The following is a 19,122-nucleotide window of genomic DNA, read 5'->3' as shown; positions in this document are numbered from 1 at the left end:
CACAAATTTCCTCACTTTTTGTGCTATGTTTTTATATATTCACATTGCATATATACACATATACACACATTGCTCAAATTCACAAGGAAAGATTTCCCTAGAACAATAACATTTTCTTATGTAATGTTATTAATGATGATAATGTTCATAGTAATGATATCTGTCTTGTTTCATGAAAATATTCTTAGGGCATTACCACCTCAAGTGTTTAAAGAAGCAGAGGAAAAAGATAGATTAAAAAGAGTTTAAAATAATAAATTAATAAATAAATAAACACTCCTGTGTGCCGAACTGTAAGCATATTGCACTTAAAGCCAACTTCACTGCGGTTTCGCACGTTCATTCATTCATTGTTCGTAACTGTTTATTCAGTTCATGGTCGTGGAGGAAGTTCCGCACTTTAGAGTGTTTATTTAAGAGAAGCAGTCTGATCTATGATGTAGTACGTTGTGTGAGAAAAACCACATCAGGCAACCTAAAAAGTGCTCTTGCAAACAGGAAAGAAATTACAGTGAGGAACCCAAATTACAGTGAAGAAAAACCCAGCAGGTTCTCCCTGCGCGCAAGGGAAAGATTCTGCGTTCCGTGCGATCCGTAGTCGAAGTAGTGCGATCCGTGTTCTGACAGGGTCGCTATAACATAGCTAACATATATGTAATACATACGAAAAAATACTTGAATTAAACCTATTTACGTTTAAACCTATTTAAGTCTTGTTTACGTTCCATTCTAACAATAGTATACGCGCCTCTGATTGTGCTAACCGGGAAATGAAATGAAGGTTTAATGCTTTCTATTACACAAAGCTTATCATTGTTATCGAGTAAAAGTTAATCACGAAAAAATCTATTGATTTATCACCCAGCACTAGTTTCTGTCAGCCCTCATTCTGCTGTTTTTCTATCCTGCTAAGGGCTCCTATTATCGCTCTGGCGTTCTACTAATAAATTCTCCCTGTCTTGAGAGGATTCCAGTTTTTCTGTGGACCATATGCTATTGTTTGTATAGCTTGGAAATGTTGAGTAGGTTGGTCACTTTTATTGCTTCAAGCTGCATTCCCTTCTCAATGTGTGTCCCTGCAGCAGTCCGCCCACCCTGAGCTTCACTTCTGTTCGTCTGTTCTGTCAGTCATCATTATTTTCACACTCTTCATATGCTCCATTATTCCAGACTGCAATAATCTTCACAACTTGCCCTTATATTCTGTCAATGTCCTTATGGTAGGCAGTTGTAAAAAATAAAGAAATCTCAGATGTCTGACAGAAAAGGTCTCAGTGAAAAATGTTATAAATTTTACGAATGACAAACGTTAAGTCAAAAAATGGTGGTCAAATTTTAAGCCAGAAAACTGGACAAATGATGAAATGTAGTATATTATTTAACATTTAATAAAAATTCAATCACAAAAGACCTTCTGCCTCTGAATTATATTTAAATCTGCAATATTTACAGTTTATTCTGTATGTAAAATAAGAAAAATATTGAAAACACACTATAAAGAAATCTCACAAGTAATAAAATTTTACATAAAATAAATGCAGTAAAACGATTAAAGCTTGTGAGCAAGTTGTTTTTATGTGGCTTCACAGCTTTAGAGGAGAGGGCCTTCGCCACAGTATCGAATGTATAACAAATCTACAAGCAACAGTATTTGTAATTTTCATTTGTACAGTGCTGGATTCTGACATTTTTAGAACTTTTCTTCTAGGCTGGGCAGCATGGTGGCACAGCAGGTAGTGTCACAGTCACACAGCTCCAGGGACTTGGAGGTTGTGGGTTCGATCCCGCTCCAGTGTGCCTGTCTGTGAGGAGTGTGGTGTGTTCTTCCTGTGTCCGCGTGGGTTTCCTCTCACAGTCGAAAAACACATGTTGGTAGGTGGATTGGCGACTCAAAAGTGTCCGTATGTGTGAGTGTGCGTTACCCTGTGAAGGACTAGTGCCCCATGTTGTTCCTGCCTTGCGCCCAATTAGTCTGGGTAGGCTCTGGACCCATCGCGACCCTGAACTGGATAAATGCTTACAGACAATAAATGAATTAATGTTTCTTGACTTATATTTCAAAGTTTTGGTCTTTTATATATTTTTGTCCTTATCAGCATTTTGCCTTTTTGGCATTTCTTCAGAGCATTGTCTTTCTGTCCACAGCTCCACTGAGTCATAGCATCCCCCACATTCCCTCACTTCCTATCGGGGTTCCAGAACCACAAAATCCTAAACTTTGACTGACCCTGGAACATTCTGAAAACATATGACATGTTAATATTACCTGTTCAACTGATACTTACAAATTAGTCTGTATTTGTAGAACTACATAGTGGTCATAAATGGTGAGTGGAGCTGCGAGGATGGACAGTGGGTGCAGAAAAAAAGAGGTGATCATAATATTATGATTCATAGGTGTAGACACTACATTCAGTTGCAGTATGAACGTTTCATTTGCAACAACAAACGTCACGCACTGCCTGTACAGTGGAAAACAGCCGATCTCAGGTATCTTCTCGACTGAGAGGAACAGGAACTGAGTGTAAATAAATGCTCATGTGGAAGAAGCGTGACAGCTGTGCCACAACACATGAGGCATGCATTAAAATGAACCCATTCATTGTGAATTAATGCATACACCTTTGTGACTAATAGATCTTGTAGGTAATGTTCATAGCCTAAATCTGTTGTTTATATCATTGCAGTATGTTAAATATAAATAAACTGGGGAACAGAGATGACCAAACCTATATCTCAGCTTTTTATATTAGTACTGATAAGAGTCATTCAGTTCCTGTGCTGATTCGTTTTAACTGTATGATGAAAAAAACAGATCCTCCCATCCTGGGGGTGAGAATAAATCTGCTGAATACATCAACACATTTGCAGCCATGGAAATGGAATTAAACAATATATTACTAAGCATTTACATCAATGTAGACTAGTGCCCCACTGTTTTAATTAATTTAAACTGTCATTGTGTTTAATTAAATATTTTGGAAAGATACTACATTTTCCAAATCCACTTAAAAAACAACTGTTCTTTTAATGCTTTCCCTTCACACATGAATATTCGCCCACATCATACAGCCCTAGTTTGTGTGTGTTTGGTGGGGGGTGGTTGTTGTGGTAGGTACTCACAGGGCCAAAGCCTCCTCCCAGAGAGATAAAATCTGGGTTGTTGATCAGATCAAAAAGCTCCATTTGCTGAACAGGAGTCTGAGAGGTGGAGAGACGCCAGGGCTCAGACAATACCTACACACACATACACACACACACACGCTTTGTGGTTAATTTGATCAGTTTCTGACTCACTGTTAGTTCAAGGGGTTATAAGGTTACTTAAATTATCAGAGAATTATCTCGTGTTGACATTTTCTCCACAGTGAACAGTTTTATCCTCTGTCCACAGTTTAGAGACATGTCTTGTATTAAAGCCCCCCCCCCGCCACCACCACATCCCTTTATGGACTCATTTAGAGACTGAAAGCTTTCTTCCCAGACTGTATCCAGAAGCTCAAAAAAAGCATTTAACCACTTCCTATATCTCATTAAATGACTAATATTTTCCGTATGACGAATATCACTCCTGCGCTAGGACTCATATATAGCACTGCATTCTCTAGGCAGTCAGTGGTAAAGTGGAGGCATTGAAATGTCTTGCCGTCATCCTCCTAGAACGACAGTCTCAGTCTCATGGTGAAAACCAGAGCCATGCTCTTCCACCTCAGTCCTTATCTCTCCTCCAACACCTCCTCTGTTTTGATATTTGGAGACGATCTGAGATTGCGTAGGAGTTAAAATGCTCAGTTCTCAGTAGACTGCAGTCAGCTCATGGGCTTCACCTAAGAATGGTCAGGTCCCTCCAACCCCAAAACCCAGTCCAGTTTTTACTTCTGTCATTTTTTCCATCTAACAGAGCAATGCAGCTGCTATCATCACATCTGAGGGCCATATATCACATTTTCTGGAAGCATAAACTGCAGTGTGTTCAGCCAACCATCCGAGCCCTCACTCCCGTCTGCTCACTATGGAGCTCTGGAGAAAGCAGAACCTCCTCTCCTCCACACACAGGGGAGAGAGCAGGCAGAACTGATGAGCGTGTTAGAAGAGACTGCACATATATTATTTAAAAATAGTCAAATAGTAGCAAGGCATTTATAAGCATTAATATTCAGGAGTTTAATCAGGCTTAATAGAAATGATATTTTCTTAACGAGGCCGTTAACATCCTGTCTATATCCATATAAGGTTTTGCTGCCAGCAACTTACCCATTGAGAATGTTCCATATCTGTTTATCTTGCCATTAACCTTAACTGTGGGCACAGGGTAATTTTGAGTTATTTATCATTCTCCTGGAAATTATCCAGATTCTCGTGAAGAAATCAGTGAGATATTACCTAAACTTTTTGGCTTTAAGGGGATCAATGGGCCATAGAGAGATGTTCTAATGCTACTTTTATGTAGTGTTGGTTTTATCAGAAAAAAGGAATTTCCCAACAAGAGGCACCATTTATGTGTGTAACATCTACAATGAACCCATTATTTTGCTGTTAAAAAATAAAATATAAAATCAACATCATCCTGACACCACATGCATTTGAAAGCAGCAGAAGTTCTAATTTTAGCTTGTTTTGCTGATGTTCTCATGCCTCTGCTGTGGTTTTGGCTCAGTTTTCTCATGCCTCCGCTCTGCTAATATGTGTTTTTCACAGTTTATCTCACCTTTGCTTGGAGATGCACTGGGAGTGATATAATCTTAATGTGTCCTTTTGTGCACTCCACATAAAAATACAGCACAGAACAAGAACAGCTTGCTTTATACCTTCTTTTCTGACTTAGGCAGCCCACAATAAACTGTCCGGGTTGTTTTATTTCAGTGTGTGAGTTGGTGGTTTTCGGATCCTCAGATTATGGACTAATGGCTTTGGGGCGGCAAAGTGGCAGAGCAGGTAGTGCCTCAGTCAAACACCTCCAGGGTCCTGGGGTTGTGGGTTCAAGCCCTGCCTCGTCTGTGATGAGTGTGGTGTGTTCTCCCCGTGTCCGCATGGGTTTCCTCCAGATGCTCCGGTTTCATCCCACAGTCCAAAAAAAATTCATGTTGAATGGGCAACTCAAATGTGTCCCTAAGTCTGAGCACCCTGTCCAAGGCTGGGCTTGGGACCCACCATGCCCTTGACCACATAAGCAGTTACAGACAATGAATGAATAAATCAATGAACTGATGACTACATTATGTTATCTAATGATATGAACCCGGGTATCAGGCTGTACACAGTGTAAAACATATCCATAACCAATGAATATCAACAGCCCACAGACCTCCCTGTCCACAGCAGGACAGGAAGCACTATGTTGGCTTCTTCACCAAATAGTCATGAAACATTTACTAAAGTCGTAATTAAACTGAGCATTTCTACATGCCCTTTTGATCCTCTACTGACCACCTTTCCCAAAAATTTTACTGGCAAACTCTCAGGGGAAACCAGCTCTGTTAATCAGTCACTCACAAATCAGTCATCAGGCCTCTTCCAAAAAAGAGTAATATAAAACATTCTGGTCCTAGTCTGGATCACTGATCACATCACACTGGTCACATGGAATCTATTCAACTGTTTATCTCAATTATAGCATTTAAAATAAGACATTTCACTCTGGATAATGGGCTCATCTGAGCAAGGAAACTACACTTTCTGAAGTTTAAAATTTCTTAAAGTTCATCGAGGATTGGTTCATTAAATCTTAAAACTCAAACCAAAGTGTTTGGTTTAACGTGAAGAGACTGAAGTTTCAGGTTCTTTATTTTTCTGTGATGCCTTCTGTTTCTAATCCTGGTCTTCATATCTGGCTGGATCTGCTCTTCTGACTTTTGTACCTCAGCAGACCTGTCAGAGCTGTTTGTTTTGTTTTCCATTGTCATCTATTTTATCAGTGACATTATCAGCGAGAAACCACAGTCATCAAGGTAAGTGTTGCCTCATGTTGCCTGCCACTAGCCGTATATAATCTCCACAGTCATATGTAGCATGCGGGGAGGAACACAACGCATACACAACCAGGTGCACAGAGTATATAACACCTGAGAAACATCGCTCGTCCTACTGTGATTTTAATGCTGTCTAGATGTGTGTGCGTCATTACAAGCGCCCCCCTGATGAACTCTTCCAAACCCAAAAGAGCTTTTGGAGGATCCCATGTGTCTCTTTTGACAGTGATCCTAGCTTTAAGATCTGCATAAGCAAACTCTGAGAAACAATTTTCTTTCACCTTAGATATATACCCAACTGTTAGATATCCAGCTTTAGGCCGGACAAAGGGTGTGCAGATACGTCCCACAAACTCTTGACTAATAGCAAACGTTTGGAGGCAGCGACTTAAATATAACTTCAGTACACTTCACCTTACACATGTGACCTGATATATAGGTTATTGTTTTCATTTGTTCTAATATAATGCCTCCCATGTCCGCCTTTCTGGAACCTAAAGATAATCCATAACTGAGAAATTAAACTTCAAAAAGGAGAGGACTGTTATTTTGAGATTTTTTAAAAATGGTTTGTAAACCAGAGCATTTTCATATTTAATAGTTTATTGTGTATTTGCAATTCTCTCAGTCTCACTATCAGTTCAAAAAGCTTCTGATCTCTAGCCCTGTTTTAATGGGAAGGTGGGATCTAGTCAGTTACTGGCTACTGGAGATAAGCCCCGCTTTCTGGTAGATAGTGGCCACCCTATTAGCTGATAGTAAGGCACTCATATACATTTTGGTGTCATCACAGTGCTTTCTGCAGTGACCTTTTTTTCTGACCTTTCAACAAGCTCCATTCCCAGCTTTCAGAGAGTGCACCATGCTGCAGTGAGTACTCTGAGCTGCACTAGTATGAGTGATCATATCACATCTGTCCTCAAACCACTGCACTGTTTACTTGTCTTATTTAGAATGTATGTAATACACTTTTACTTGTTTTTACACACCTTCATGACCTTGCCCCACAGTAACGCAGAGATTTGATTATTAGTAATGTACCCGCAAGTGCCTCAGATCAGGAATAAAAGTGGCCAATCCCGCTGCATGGCTTAAATTTGGCATTTTCCCATTATGGCCCAAATCTCTTGAATTCTCTTCCTGATGAACAAAGGACTCTCTGTGATCTCTGCATATTAAAGACAACAGTCGAGCCTTATCTGTGACATTTAATGAATAAGATTTTACTGATTCTGAGGTACTGTGGAGCAAGATTTTACTGATTCGCTGCTCAGCATTGGACTGATTTTAGAGGCTTAACTAAATATTATTTTATAACAACTTTATTTTCAGTGGGATACAGTATTTTAGAGTAATCCACAGCTCTCTTTATTATTCTGGACACAATTTACAGTATGCAATTTTAGGTCACATTTAGTGAGATTTTCAGTAAATGTTACAGTCCTGCACTCACCTCCTTGAGGAAAGGAGACTCCACCCCCAGGTATTTGGACACTACGTACAGGCAGAAGAGGTGTCTGTCGATGCCTGATCCGGTCATGGCCAGACGGTAGAGATTCTGGTGTTTTTCAGAGGCTTTACGGAACAGCCTGCAGCACTCGTCTCTTTCCTATAGACCACAGGAGAGATTGGTAAAAAAAAAGCAACAAAGCATGGATGATGTGTCGCTCATTCACCTTCTCCCCTGGTTGTCCTTATACATCACATGTTATGGCTGTGTGCGCACATATGTGAGTGTGTAGACCCATTGGAACAATGACCAGCTGCAGAAACAATACACCACATATTTTCAGTGGGAACCTGCAGGGGCCTTCTGTAGTCTAAAGACATGGGACTAGGCTCAGAAGGCAGGTCTAAGCTTCTGAAGGCTTAATGATCAGGGCTAGACTGTTGTGGGTTGAATGGATGAGATTATAACACTTGCTCAGATTATAGTGATCTGTCCCACCCATTAAACTAGCAGCAGTTTAGCCTCACTCATAGTCTGTAAGAAAGTTAAGCTCCACCCATTTAGCCTATAGCAGTTTAGCACTGCCCCTTCATCTCATTTAGGCAATTCAGGTCAACCTACAGCTGTTAATCCCTACTTACACTTTGTACAGCAGTCCCACCCCTTCTACTTACAGTAGTTCAGTCCTGTCCAATTACTCACCTCCCATTCACCCTAATATAAGATTAGGCCCATCCAATCACCTTACAGCAATTTAGCCACACTCATTTCACCTGCAGCAGTTCAGCAATAAACATATTTCCAATAGAAATGGAACTGTTCCTGCTGAACAGCTTTAGAATGACGGGCCAGGATCAATGTAAGGGACCACATAGGAAATACTATATAAACTATTCACTTTTCATGAGTTTTATTAGAAACACTAATGTATGGCTTGTTTTGGCACTTTGGAACACATTTCTCTATAAAAACACATTCTGGGAAATGGGGGGTGCATACACAGTCCTTCCAAATTAGTTCAAAATAGCAAAAGACAATTGCAGGATACAGGCTCTTTGACCAGGGAGGTGTTCAGAGCAGCATTTATATGTTTTTGTTTTTTGTCCAGTACCTGTCCCTCCACCAGCGCTCGGACGAAGGCACAGCTCTCACTGGTGCAGGAGCGAACAGTCTCAGTGCGACCCTCGCGAAACAGACGGGTCATCGAGGCTTCGTATGTTAGACAGAAACCACCTCGGTCCTGCAGATGTACGTGCACACACACACACACACACACACACACACATTTATAACATAAAGCAGATTAACAGTGATCACTCTTCTAAGAAGAACCTCATTTGCAACTGACAGATAACATCTATATTCTCCTGGGAGGTCCCTCCATAACCCAAAATCTACAGAGACCACACAAATATGACATTTTCATGCAAGTATTTGGACACAGTTCATGCTTATTTATATGCTGCATTTAACAGACTGAAAAAACCCTGAAAAATGTTGGTCCTATCATCAGGAAATAACAGCTCCGAACCCTGGTGATGCTTTCGAGACAGAGAGAAAGAGAGAAAGAAGAAATACCACAGTGCTAAACAATGTTCTCCATTCTTTTACCAAATAATAAAAAAAATCCCAGATCATGCCTTGAGCCTTTCTGTCCACCATCAAATTCAATCATGAGATACACAACCATAAAGCAGCATATCTGCTCATGCGTGACACAGTGTGTATGACAGAGAGGACGACCTTTCTCCAAAGACCTTCCACTTTCACTCCACTGATGCCTAATTATCAGCTTCTGGCAACAAGAACACTGTCTCTTCATAGCTTCATCCGGTGTGAAAAAGCCAGAATGTATTTCTCATAAAAACGTCTGTATGTATTCCAGACCTCTGTGACACCATCTGTCAGTTTTTCAGATCTGAAAATAAGTGGCAAAGAAAGAGCAGACTATGCTCTGCGAAAGACAAACTGGTGACATGTGCAAGGTCAGCATGCAAGCTGAAGAGTGGGAGGGTGTTTAAAGACATATAGAATTAAACAAAGCAATACAGTGTTGTAAAGTGTTTAATTTCATATTAATTCCGATTCTTTTATACTTTGTTTTAGGTTACTGTAAACTATTTCAGAGTTGTTTGTCTCTTCTCTGCCTGTGTATCAGTTTTTTTTGGGGGGTGGTGGATTGTTTATGGAACAATTGAGGGTGATTACATTTTCTATAATATGTGTTTGCTCCCACTGACGGTGGGAGAGAATAACCAAGCCACGACCAAGAAACATCTCTGTAAACTTTTCCATCTCTACTTTAAAGTAAAATATCCTTACACACACGTGACTCTGTCTAATTCATTCTCAACCTCAACCAACACCTCAATCCAACAATTGGATGAGCCAGAGCCAGGAGCCTTTACATCAATCAAGATTCATCTTCTGAAAAAGTCCAAAGTTAAGTTTGAGCCGCAAGCTGTGCTGACTTCATCACCTGCTGCGCTGTATGAGACGAAGGGCCCATAAACAGAAACATCCGTCCAAACCATGCAATGGTGAGTTGAATGGTGCTATCCTTGCTGAAGGAAATAATCAAATAATGGTTAATTATTAAAACTTATTTGTTACTATGTTTGATACTATATTTTATGAGGTTAATGACGTTATTGGAGTAATATTTTAGACATGAGATAGTAATCCTAAGCTTTATCAATTCTTTGGAGGTTTGAAAAATATTGTTAAATGTTTATCCCAAGGATGGAATAACAGCTTAGAGGTTGGCATGACTTCGAAGTGAATATAATTTAGTAACGGCGGCTGTTCAACGTGAAAGTGGTAATTTGACTAAGGCTGCTGTTCAACATGAAAGTGGTAACTGTGGTGTTCTTCCTCACATGGGGTGCTGGAAATGAGTCGAGTATAATACTTAAATAATACTAAAAATTTAGGCCTACTTTCTTTGTAAATACATAAGTCTTTTTCTGTTTGTCGTGGCGTTTGCCAAATTATTATCCATAAGTGTTTGTCTCAGTGGTGTGGAGAAAAGGGGTGGTTAAATTCATTTGTGCTGCTCATCTTATTGCTTTAAACGGCCTTCTAGGCACTCTCAGCAAGTCTTATCTTTTCACCCTCCCTTTGTGTGTGCGTTTGTCTTTGTGTTAACTATAATGGAGCAGGGCAGAGTTGAAATGCAAGAAAACTAAATTTCAGAAGAAATTACATGTCTGTCCTGTTGAAAGACGAAGAGCGGACAGAGTTGTCCGATCAAGTAAATTATGTTGTAGGAACCACAGAGGAACGTTGTGATGAAGGATGGGAATTCATCAGACTATTTCTGATAGCCCTAAAACCAGAAGAGATCGACTGGAACAATATTGCAGAATGTACACAGAATGTCAGTGAAACCGTCAAAGACTATGAAGAAAGATTTAAACAAATATGGTTAGAGCATTCTGGTATCAATGCTGAGTCAGACTCTCTGGATGAAGTCACTGCCCCTCCCCTTAGGAGCGGATTTATCAACAGCTTGAGACCAGATATTGCTGTTGCCCTGAAAACAAAACACACAGGATGAAATTAATGAACCAGAAGGTTTGGAGATGTTGTACAATGGGCACGTGATATTGAGATGGCTCAAGAAGTGAGAATTAGAGCTCTGAAGCTCAGTGGAGACACGAAAAGATGGAGACAATCGAGATAATGGTGATTTTTCCAACAAGAAAGGGAAGAAATTCGGAAACTGTCATTACTGTGGAAAACAAGGACATTGGGAAAGAGAATGTAGGAAAAAGTTCAAAGATCAACAAAATGAAACACCTGATGATTCAGGACTTGACGACCTTATTGGAAAGGTCAAACAACTGTATCCAGAGCAGAGGCAAACCCTGATGAATTCAGCACGTCAGGAAAACTAGATGATTCCTCTCTGAAAGCCTCTGCTAGCAGCCTTATAACAAAATGCAGATGGCTTTTATGTATGTGCAACTATCAACAATCATGACATCAACTTCCTTCTAGATACTGGCGGTGAAATAACAATAATCACTTTAGAACTTGCAAAACAACTCAACCTGCCATTAACCAATGACTGCATTAAAAGTACAGCAGCTGGTGGTGGAAATATGAGCATTAAAAATACCCAGCCTATTGTGATGACAATTGGACATTACGATGTGGAGACTAACATTTGGGTAGGTGGAATTTATGGCCTACTGGGCTTGGATGTATTACTGCAATTGAACTCAACTCTGTGTATTGAAGAAAGCAAGGTCACATGGCATTAGAGAAGCCTACAGAAAAATGATCTCTCAGAGCACCAAATTTGGTCCACAGATAAAAATGATTGTGGGCTTTTGGACATGCCTGAAGTTCATCTGACTGGAACAGCACCACCTTGCACCAGACAATACCCAATTAACAGAGATTCAATTGTTGGTATCAAACCAACCACTGAACAGCTTGAAGCTCGAGGGGTTCTCATCAAAACCCAAAGTGTAGTTAATAACCCAGTGTGGCCAGTGAGAAAAGCTAATGGAAACTGGCGGCTAATGATTGATTATTGTGAAGTAAACAAATGCATTGAAAACATAACACCTCTTGTGGCTGAGCCCTCGACAATCTTCAACAATTTGAAGTCTGAACATCAGTGGTTTTCGGTCATCGATATGTCCAACAGCGATTGGTCAGTCCCAATTGCCAAGGAGTCACAACCATGGCTAGCTTTCTCTGTCAATGGTCAGTAGTACACTTGGACAAGACGTCCATAAGCCCAACTTTGTACCATCAAGCTCTGCGAAAACATTTAAGATCCTCAGATATGCCCAACATAACATCTGTTGTTTTGATATTTTGATTGCTTCAAAAAATGAAGGTGAGCACAAAGCTGAAGTTAAAGCCCTTCTCAACTACTTGCTAAGGCCACAAAGCCAGCCTGGAAAAAGCCCAACTTGTGCAGAAAGAAGTTATCTATCTCTGACAGAAAATTTCACAAGGGCAAAGAGCAATCACTAAAGATCATGCCAAAGCAAACTATCCACGAGTTGAGATCATTTTTGGGCCTATGCAATTATAGCCGTGCATGGGTGGATGCTTACACTGAATTAGCTCAACCACTGCTTGAACTCCTTCAAGGGAATCCTCATTCAAAGAAAAGAATTGTCCTCGATGACAAGACACAATCAACAATTTAAAGTGCTGAAGAAATCCCTGTGTGAAGCACCTGCACTGGGTATCCCTAACACCTAACTCTGTCAATGTAAAGAGTGGCTTCATGACAGCCGTATTGACACAAGATCATGGTGGTGAGCAACGTCCAGTGGGCTCTGGGTTTAGGGCCATGTTTGAGAGCCGTCCAAGCAGTTTATTTGGCAGAAAAAATGGTGGCTGGACTGGTGCTTGATCAAAAGTGAAATGTCCTCATGCTGTTCATGCTCTGTTGACAATGAGCAGAGCCACTGAAGTAACGGCAAGTAGATGGGGAAAATGGTTAGCAGTCTTGGAAGCATCCCGCATTATCATCAAAAGGGCCAATGTGTCCAACCCTTCCACTTTGATGACGTCTGGACAGGCTGACGAACATGAGTGTGAAGAAGTTGTGACAACGCTGGAAGTGGACGAGCACATCAAAGAAATTCCTTTGCAAAATGTTGACTGACGCTTCTTCAACAGGTGAAGATGGGGTGAGACGAGCTGGATGGTCAGTGACATCAGAAGTGGATATCCTGGCAAAAGGTCAAATGCTACCAGGAACATCAGCTCAACATGCTGAACTGAAAGTGCTGATTGAAGCATGTAAACTGGCGAAAGACTATACTGCCAACATATACACTGATTCACGCTATGGTTTCAGTGTCGTCTATGATTTTGGTTAACTGTGGAAACAGCACGGTTTTATAACCGCTGCAGGAACGCCAGTGTAAAATGGAAAATTGCTCCAAGAACTTTTGGAAGCATTAAGACTGCCTGAAGAAGTCACAATCTTAAAAGGTTAAAGCACACACAAAGGAAAATACATCTACAGCTCAAGGAAATGCACTAGCAGATGCCGCAGCAAAACTCGCTGCCAGAGAGGGAGATGCCAACAACAAACATGGTGGCAATGACAATGGAAACACGGAAAAAGACAACATCAGTCTGTCATCTTAAACTCGAACACGACAAGGTAGTTCGATCCATTTCTGATATCAAACAGATGCAACAGGATGCTTCAAGAGAGGAAGTCTGGAGCTGGACACATGACTCTGTCCAATTCATTCTCAACAACCTCAACCAACACCTCAATCCAACAATAGAAAGAAACAAAGCTATTAGCCCAAAATTCCTTCGGGTGAGACATTGATATAATTTTTTTTCCTGTTTTGACACTTTGCCACAATGATCCAGCTCACTAATGTATATCTGTTCTGAGCTACTTCTCATTCAACAAGAAAAAAAGTAAAATTCTTTCACAAAACAAAACTTTGTATACAGGACAACGCTCTCAAACATGTCGTCCTGTTTCGAGAACCCATCCTCACTTGTAGAAATTGGATTAGAATCCAAGGACCCCAAAAGACACAGGAGTCAAGCTGAAACCTAAAGAGATAAAAAAAAAAAACAAACACAAGTGCCAAATGAAACTGCAGTCTGTGCTGATGTCTGGAAAAGGAAAAAACAATTCAATAAATTTGTTAGCTATTTTGGCCAGTGCCAAATGTTTGTCTCTACGGCAATGATATTTCAAGCCAAGAGGCACTTGAACCCTGTTGTCATTTTTGGCTTTGTAATCAAGCATCAGTGTCTCAGAGCTGATGTGAACAGCTACTGGGGGCCGCAGCAGTGCAGAAACATAATACATCTTGGGATGTTTAACGACAAGCCATGATGGCGTGTTCTGGATGAGTTGAAGGTGGCGATGGCCTGCTGAGGATGACCAGCGAGGCACAAGTTGCAGTGTTCGAGCCTTGAGATAACCATAGACAGAATGAGCCACTGTGTAGAATAAAGGTAAGAATGCAATACACACCTCCGTTTGGCTGTTTGAGTCCTGCCCTGTTTGTGAGTGTGAGACGCCCAGCGATGGACTGGCATCATGTTTAGGATGTGTTTCTGCCTTTGACCTATAGCCCCTTACATAGACAAAGAATTTCTAGAGACACTCCAGAATATTTGGTACTGAGATATCCCAGGGTGTCCGGGTAAGGTCCAGGATGAATGTTGCAGGTGCTTGAATTCACACATACAACTCCTCCGGGTAAACTCCGGAACATTTCTGGATTACTGTGTGTGTACAATGTGTGAAAAGGTTATCTGATTCTGGGTAGGGTCTGACCAAACAAGCCCCTCAAAGCGGTTGGATCAGAAGAAGCAGTTACTGAAGACGAATGAATGAATGTCACAATGAACACTGGTTCTTTAACTTCTCAAGGTTTTCAAAAGAGGGTCAAAGAATGAAATTTTTCTCTTCTCTCACCTTAAGAAAATTAGAAACGTCAGAATAATAAGTGGAAAAATGGAGACATTTCCAGCTGAACTTAAGTTCCAGGCCAAGTGAAATCCATACATAAAAACCATGAGACTCAACTCAGTACGAGATGCAGGAACAGCAAGGCAGTTGCTTAAAGTCAGACACTGAGATATTTATGTGGAAAACACAGAGCACAGAGCTTTAACAGATTTTGAAACGTAGGGATTACACAATAGATACTGGCGGTGAAATACAATTATTAAACCTAATTATTAAGACAAGAGTCTCTTAAAATAAACCAGTGTTTCAGGAAATAATGTTTTGCTAAAACTACTTGGTTACGGACAGATTGTTGCCTTTTTACCAAAAATGTGACATTCCAGTTTTTCTACAATGTTCCTGACAGAGACGGGAGGAGACATAGAAAAAGAGTCAGGGTGAGACAGACAGAGAGCAAGAGAGGGAGAGGGAGCGAAAAAGACAGACAGAGAGAGTAAGAGAGAGAGAGAGAGAGAGAGAGAGAGAGAGAGAGACTGAGAACGAAAGAGGAGAGAGACAAAGACGGAAGAGAAAGACAGGTTGAGACAAGGGGGGGGAGAGAGAGAGAGACAGAGCAAAAGAGAGAGATAGAGAGTCACAGAGAGAGGGAGAGAGAGACAGATGGAGTGTTCAAGAACGAGAGAGAGAGAGAAGCAAGAGAGTACCCTGTAGTATGCAAGCTGCAGTGCGAGCTGAATGAAAGCGTCTGGGCTGATCTTCAGCTTTTTGATGCGTCCTTTTCCAAACTCTCTGAAGGGAAAGACGTGGCAATCGACATCATCAGCCAGAGCCTGAGCCACTGCCAGAGACTCGTTCACCTGCTCCTGAACCTGGACATAAGAACATGGGTGTTAGCAAAGAAAAACTCACATATGGAATACATGCATCTCCAAAACATCAGCTATAGGAGAGGAGGAAAACTAAGTTAACGTGAAGAGATTTGATTCCTAGAATGCGTCTATGGGTCCATTCATCATGAAAGTCATGAAACAAAGAGAATTCATCATGAAACAAAGAGAGGGCTTTTCCACAGCGTGGTCCCATCTCTGCTTGATTTGGTTCTACTGAGCATTTTTGCTTTTTTTGGTAGCTGGAATGGGTTCTTTTTTAGTCAAGCCGAGTCGAGTATGGCTAAACCGTGACGTGTAAATCTTGCAGAGCACTGATTGGCCAGAGAGTTGTCATTCTACATGACAAAATCCAGACACCCAGCACAAACTACTCAGCTACAGCAGAGATCATGACGGCATCTCATAAAATTATGCTGTGGTCTTTTGAAGAGGTTCAAACGCTTCTTGGATTGGTGGCCGAAAAAGGGATTCCAGCGAGAGCTGATGACTGAACTGTGTTCAGTCCCAATCAAGGACCACCACAGCAACAACACAGCAATACACAATGAGTAAACAATTTTTAACAACTATTTACTGCCACCGTTGTTGTTGTGGTTACCAAAGCCTGCTAGAGCCCAGTTAGATAAGGGGGGATTGGCAACGTCACCAGGGACCAGGTACCAAAATGCAGAGAGAGTGAGAGAAAGGAATAAACCTATAAAGTTCTTCATGTAAATTTAAGTCAGTTGTTATGCAAGCATCATTTCACCCCTACCAACAATGACCCATGGTAAAGAGTCGGAGATAGGGCAGTTTTCTAAGCTATTATACAAAACATAGACAGAGATAGTGGGCATTAGGTTTAGGCTGCAGTCTCAGAAGGATGGGTCCTGAGTAGAAGAGTCCTCTGAAGGCTCTGTTCTCCCAGTTACAGCTCAGTGGAGCATGGAAGTGATTTGAAGCTGTCATTTAAAGGGAACAACACTACTTAATATTCCTTTAAAGAGATCACTGCACAGATTTAAAAAACATAATATTTTCCAGATAAAATTCATTCTTTGCTCCCATCAAGTTGAGAGTTTTTTCCCATGAGTGAGGCTTGGAGCCATAAATTGTGGGCCAACAAAAAGCACGTGATCAACCGTGCTTCTTTACATTGGAACAGGCTTCAGTCATGTAACAGTTCAGACACATAAACCAGCTCAGCTGCAGCCCAGGATTTGTGACGCAGTTAATTTGTTTAGATGTTCCAATGCAGGAGCACGATGATAGTTTCAGACGTAATAAGAGGGAGAACTGGGGTGATGCCAAATCTACAAATTCATCTGAAATAAACAGACTGTGTCAGGGAAGTGTTGTAGTCATTGTCTCTATCACTGGGGTGTTCCGCATGTTTCCTCTCCTGTAGAGAACAATGTGGTTATCTGGAATGAATGAAATGTTCTTTTGACATTGAGGAAGTAGTGGACGTAACTTTTCCATCAAACGGAAACTGTTAGAAAATCCCCCTGATACTCAGAGAGAGTTAAGGTATAGAATGTGGAAAATCCCAAATGGGCAGGTTCCACGCAGAGTACGTAACTGGAGCATGGGTTCCGAAAGCCATCAGTCAACCTCTCAAGCCCCTAGAATTCAGACAGAAGGGGGATGTGTTAAAGCCTCGCCGCTGGCTGTGAGCAGGTGAGAAGAAAGAACAACTTTGGTCTAAGCCGCAGAAGCCAAAGCTTGAAGGGTACAACACGTCTGTTCTTGCTTTGAACACTTATATAAAGCCACAAAAACAGACACTTGGACTTTGTGTCGCCTTTAACTCATTATAATCTGATGATTTTTATGAGAAACGTTTTTTTTTTACCCATTTACCCAATCTCTTAACACAGAAACCCAATTACATCACACAAAAGTTTTTTTTCCTCAAAACCACATTTTGTTACAGAAATATTTAAAATACATTTCATGTGATGTTCAGTGATGTTAAGTTACATTTCCATTTTTTACTTACATTTTCAAAAGATATTTCTAAAGAGGTGAGACATGAGATAACCCTCCTGCAGGACAAGGAGGACATTCAAAGCTACAGATACAGAGAAAATGGGATGCCCCTACATCACAATTACAATTTATGTTCTACATCATTTGGCCACAGCAGCTGTTGTTCTCACAGTCTGACAGATTTCATAATTAATGAAACAATAGAAATGCTCTGAAAAAAAAAATGACTTGCAATAAAATCCTTTGTGAAGTACCACTGATGTAAATGCATATACTGGGATTTTAGATAGCGTTTGCTTCCATCTTTTCAAAGGAATTTGTGTTTTTTCAGCAGGACATTGCTAAGCCACAGAGTGCATGTGCTTGACATGGCCTGCCCAGAGTCCAGAACAGTCTCCTATGAAGCATTATGCAGAGGAGTATCAGACAACAACAACTTCAGACTGTTCAGCAGCTGCAAAAATTCCAGACACTGCAGTATTTAAATAAATCCATTTAAAGTGAAACGTTTATGGAATAATGAGAAAACTTGTTTGTTTAGAAGTCATCGTTCATGTCACGTAAACCCTTTTAAAAACTCTTATACAAGACTTCGGTAAAATGTGGGACACACTCAGATATCATTTCAGAGGATTACATTTAGTGCACAATGCTAATTCATGTGTTTGTGTTTCTGTGTGTGTGTGTGTGCGCGTGTGTGTGTGTGTGCGTGCGTTTGAGATAAGTTGGGTGCTTTCCTATGTAAACCCCCTGTAGAACACTGGTATGTATGCTGTGCAAACTGACACAGGAAAAAAAAAAGAGAGGGCAAACAAATGCCTACATGTGGGTTTTTCTATGTGAGAATACACGTGCATGCACTCTGTGTGTCTGTACACTTATTTTTTGTGTGGGGGCTAATAATTGTTAGCAAACAAACAGCATGATTTATTCAATTCTCAGTGACTGAGCTCAACCTCATGAGATGTCCTCATCTTGTGTTCCCCGGTTACCATTTAGAATGTGTTTAGTGTTTTCTTATTAATCACTTAGCTATTTTCTCTCATGATTATTATCTCTTAAGACAGAGTATTCATTAACTTGCATATTTTTCTACATGTTGATGTTGTTCTGCTCCCGCAGTCACTGGACTGTTCAACCTCCCGCTCCCACACAGGACACTGAAATTCACTGAAAGTCCCATGGGAGTGCAGACCTCCATCTTAAAGCTTGCCCGCTGCAACTCTCTCCCGGTTGTCCACCTATATCCCACCCTGAATGTGTCAGAGTTCCTGGTCTTCCTTCATATACTTTATAAGTTCACTCATGTCACTCCACTGCTGCATTGCCATTACTGGCTTTTTTTTTGTTTGTTTTCAACAAATTCTTATTGAAATGACTTCATTTCTCTTTCCACTGTATCCCTACTGTCTG

At 40.7% G+C, this 19,122-nt stretch overlaps 1 protein-coding gene across 4 annotated transcripts in view; it reads right to left on the bottom strand.

The window, feature by feature from the left end:
- cpt1a2b (carnitine palmitoyltransferase 1A2b) overlaps positions 1-19,122 on the bottom strand; it is a 52,278-nt gene that overhangs the window by 11,849 nt on the left and 21,307 nt on the right. For 3 of the 4 annotated variants that reach the window (XM_066643106.1, XM_066643108.1, XM_066643107.1), the window contains exons 14-17: positions 15,553-15,717; positions 8,531-8,659; positions 7,423-7,578; positions 3,124-3,237 (exon numbers count right to left, since the gene is read on the bottom strand). In XM_066643106.1, the coding sequence (XP_066499203.1) occupies positions 3,124-3,237; positions 7,423-7,578; positions 8,531-8,659; positions 15,553-15,717 (564 nt within the window). Of the gene's footprint in view, positions 1-1,524; positions 2,239-3,123; positions 3,238-7,422; positions 7,579-8,530; positions 8,660-15,552; positions 15,718-19,122 lie in introns of those variants that run through there. The other variant, XM_066643109.1, reaches the window with a different exon arrangement.

The sequence above is a fragment of the Hoplias malabaricus genome, chromosome 13 (genome assembly GCF_029633855.1).
Source record: "Hoplias malabaricus isolate fHopMal1 chromosome 13, fHopMal1.hap1, whole genome shotgun sequence".
In the NCBI taxonomy this organism is placed as follows: Eukaryota; Metazoa; Chordata; class Actinopteri; order Characiformes; family Erythrinidae; genus Hoplias; species Hoplias malabaricus.
Note: the sequence above shows the minus strand (reverse complement) of the source record. Positions and strands in the feature narration are given on the sequence as shown.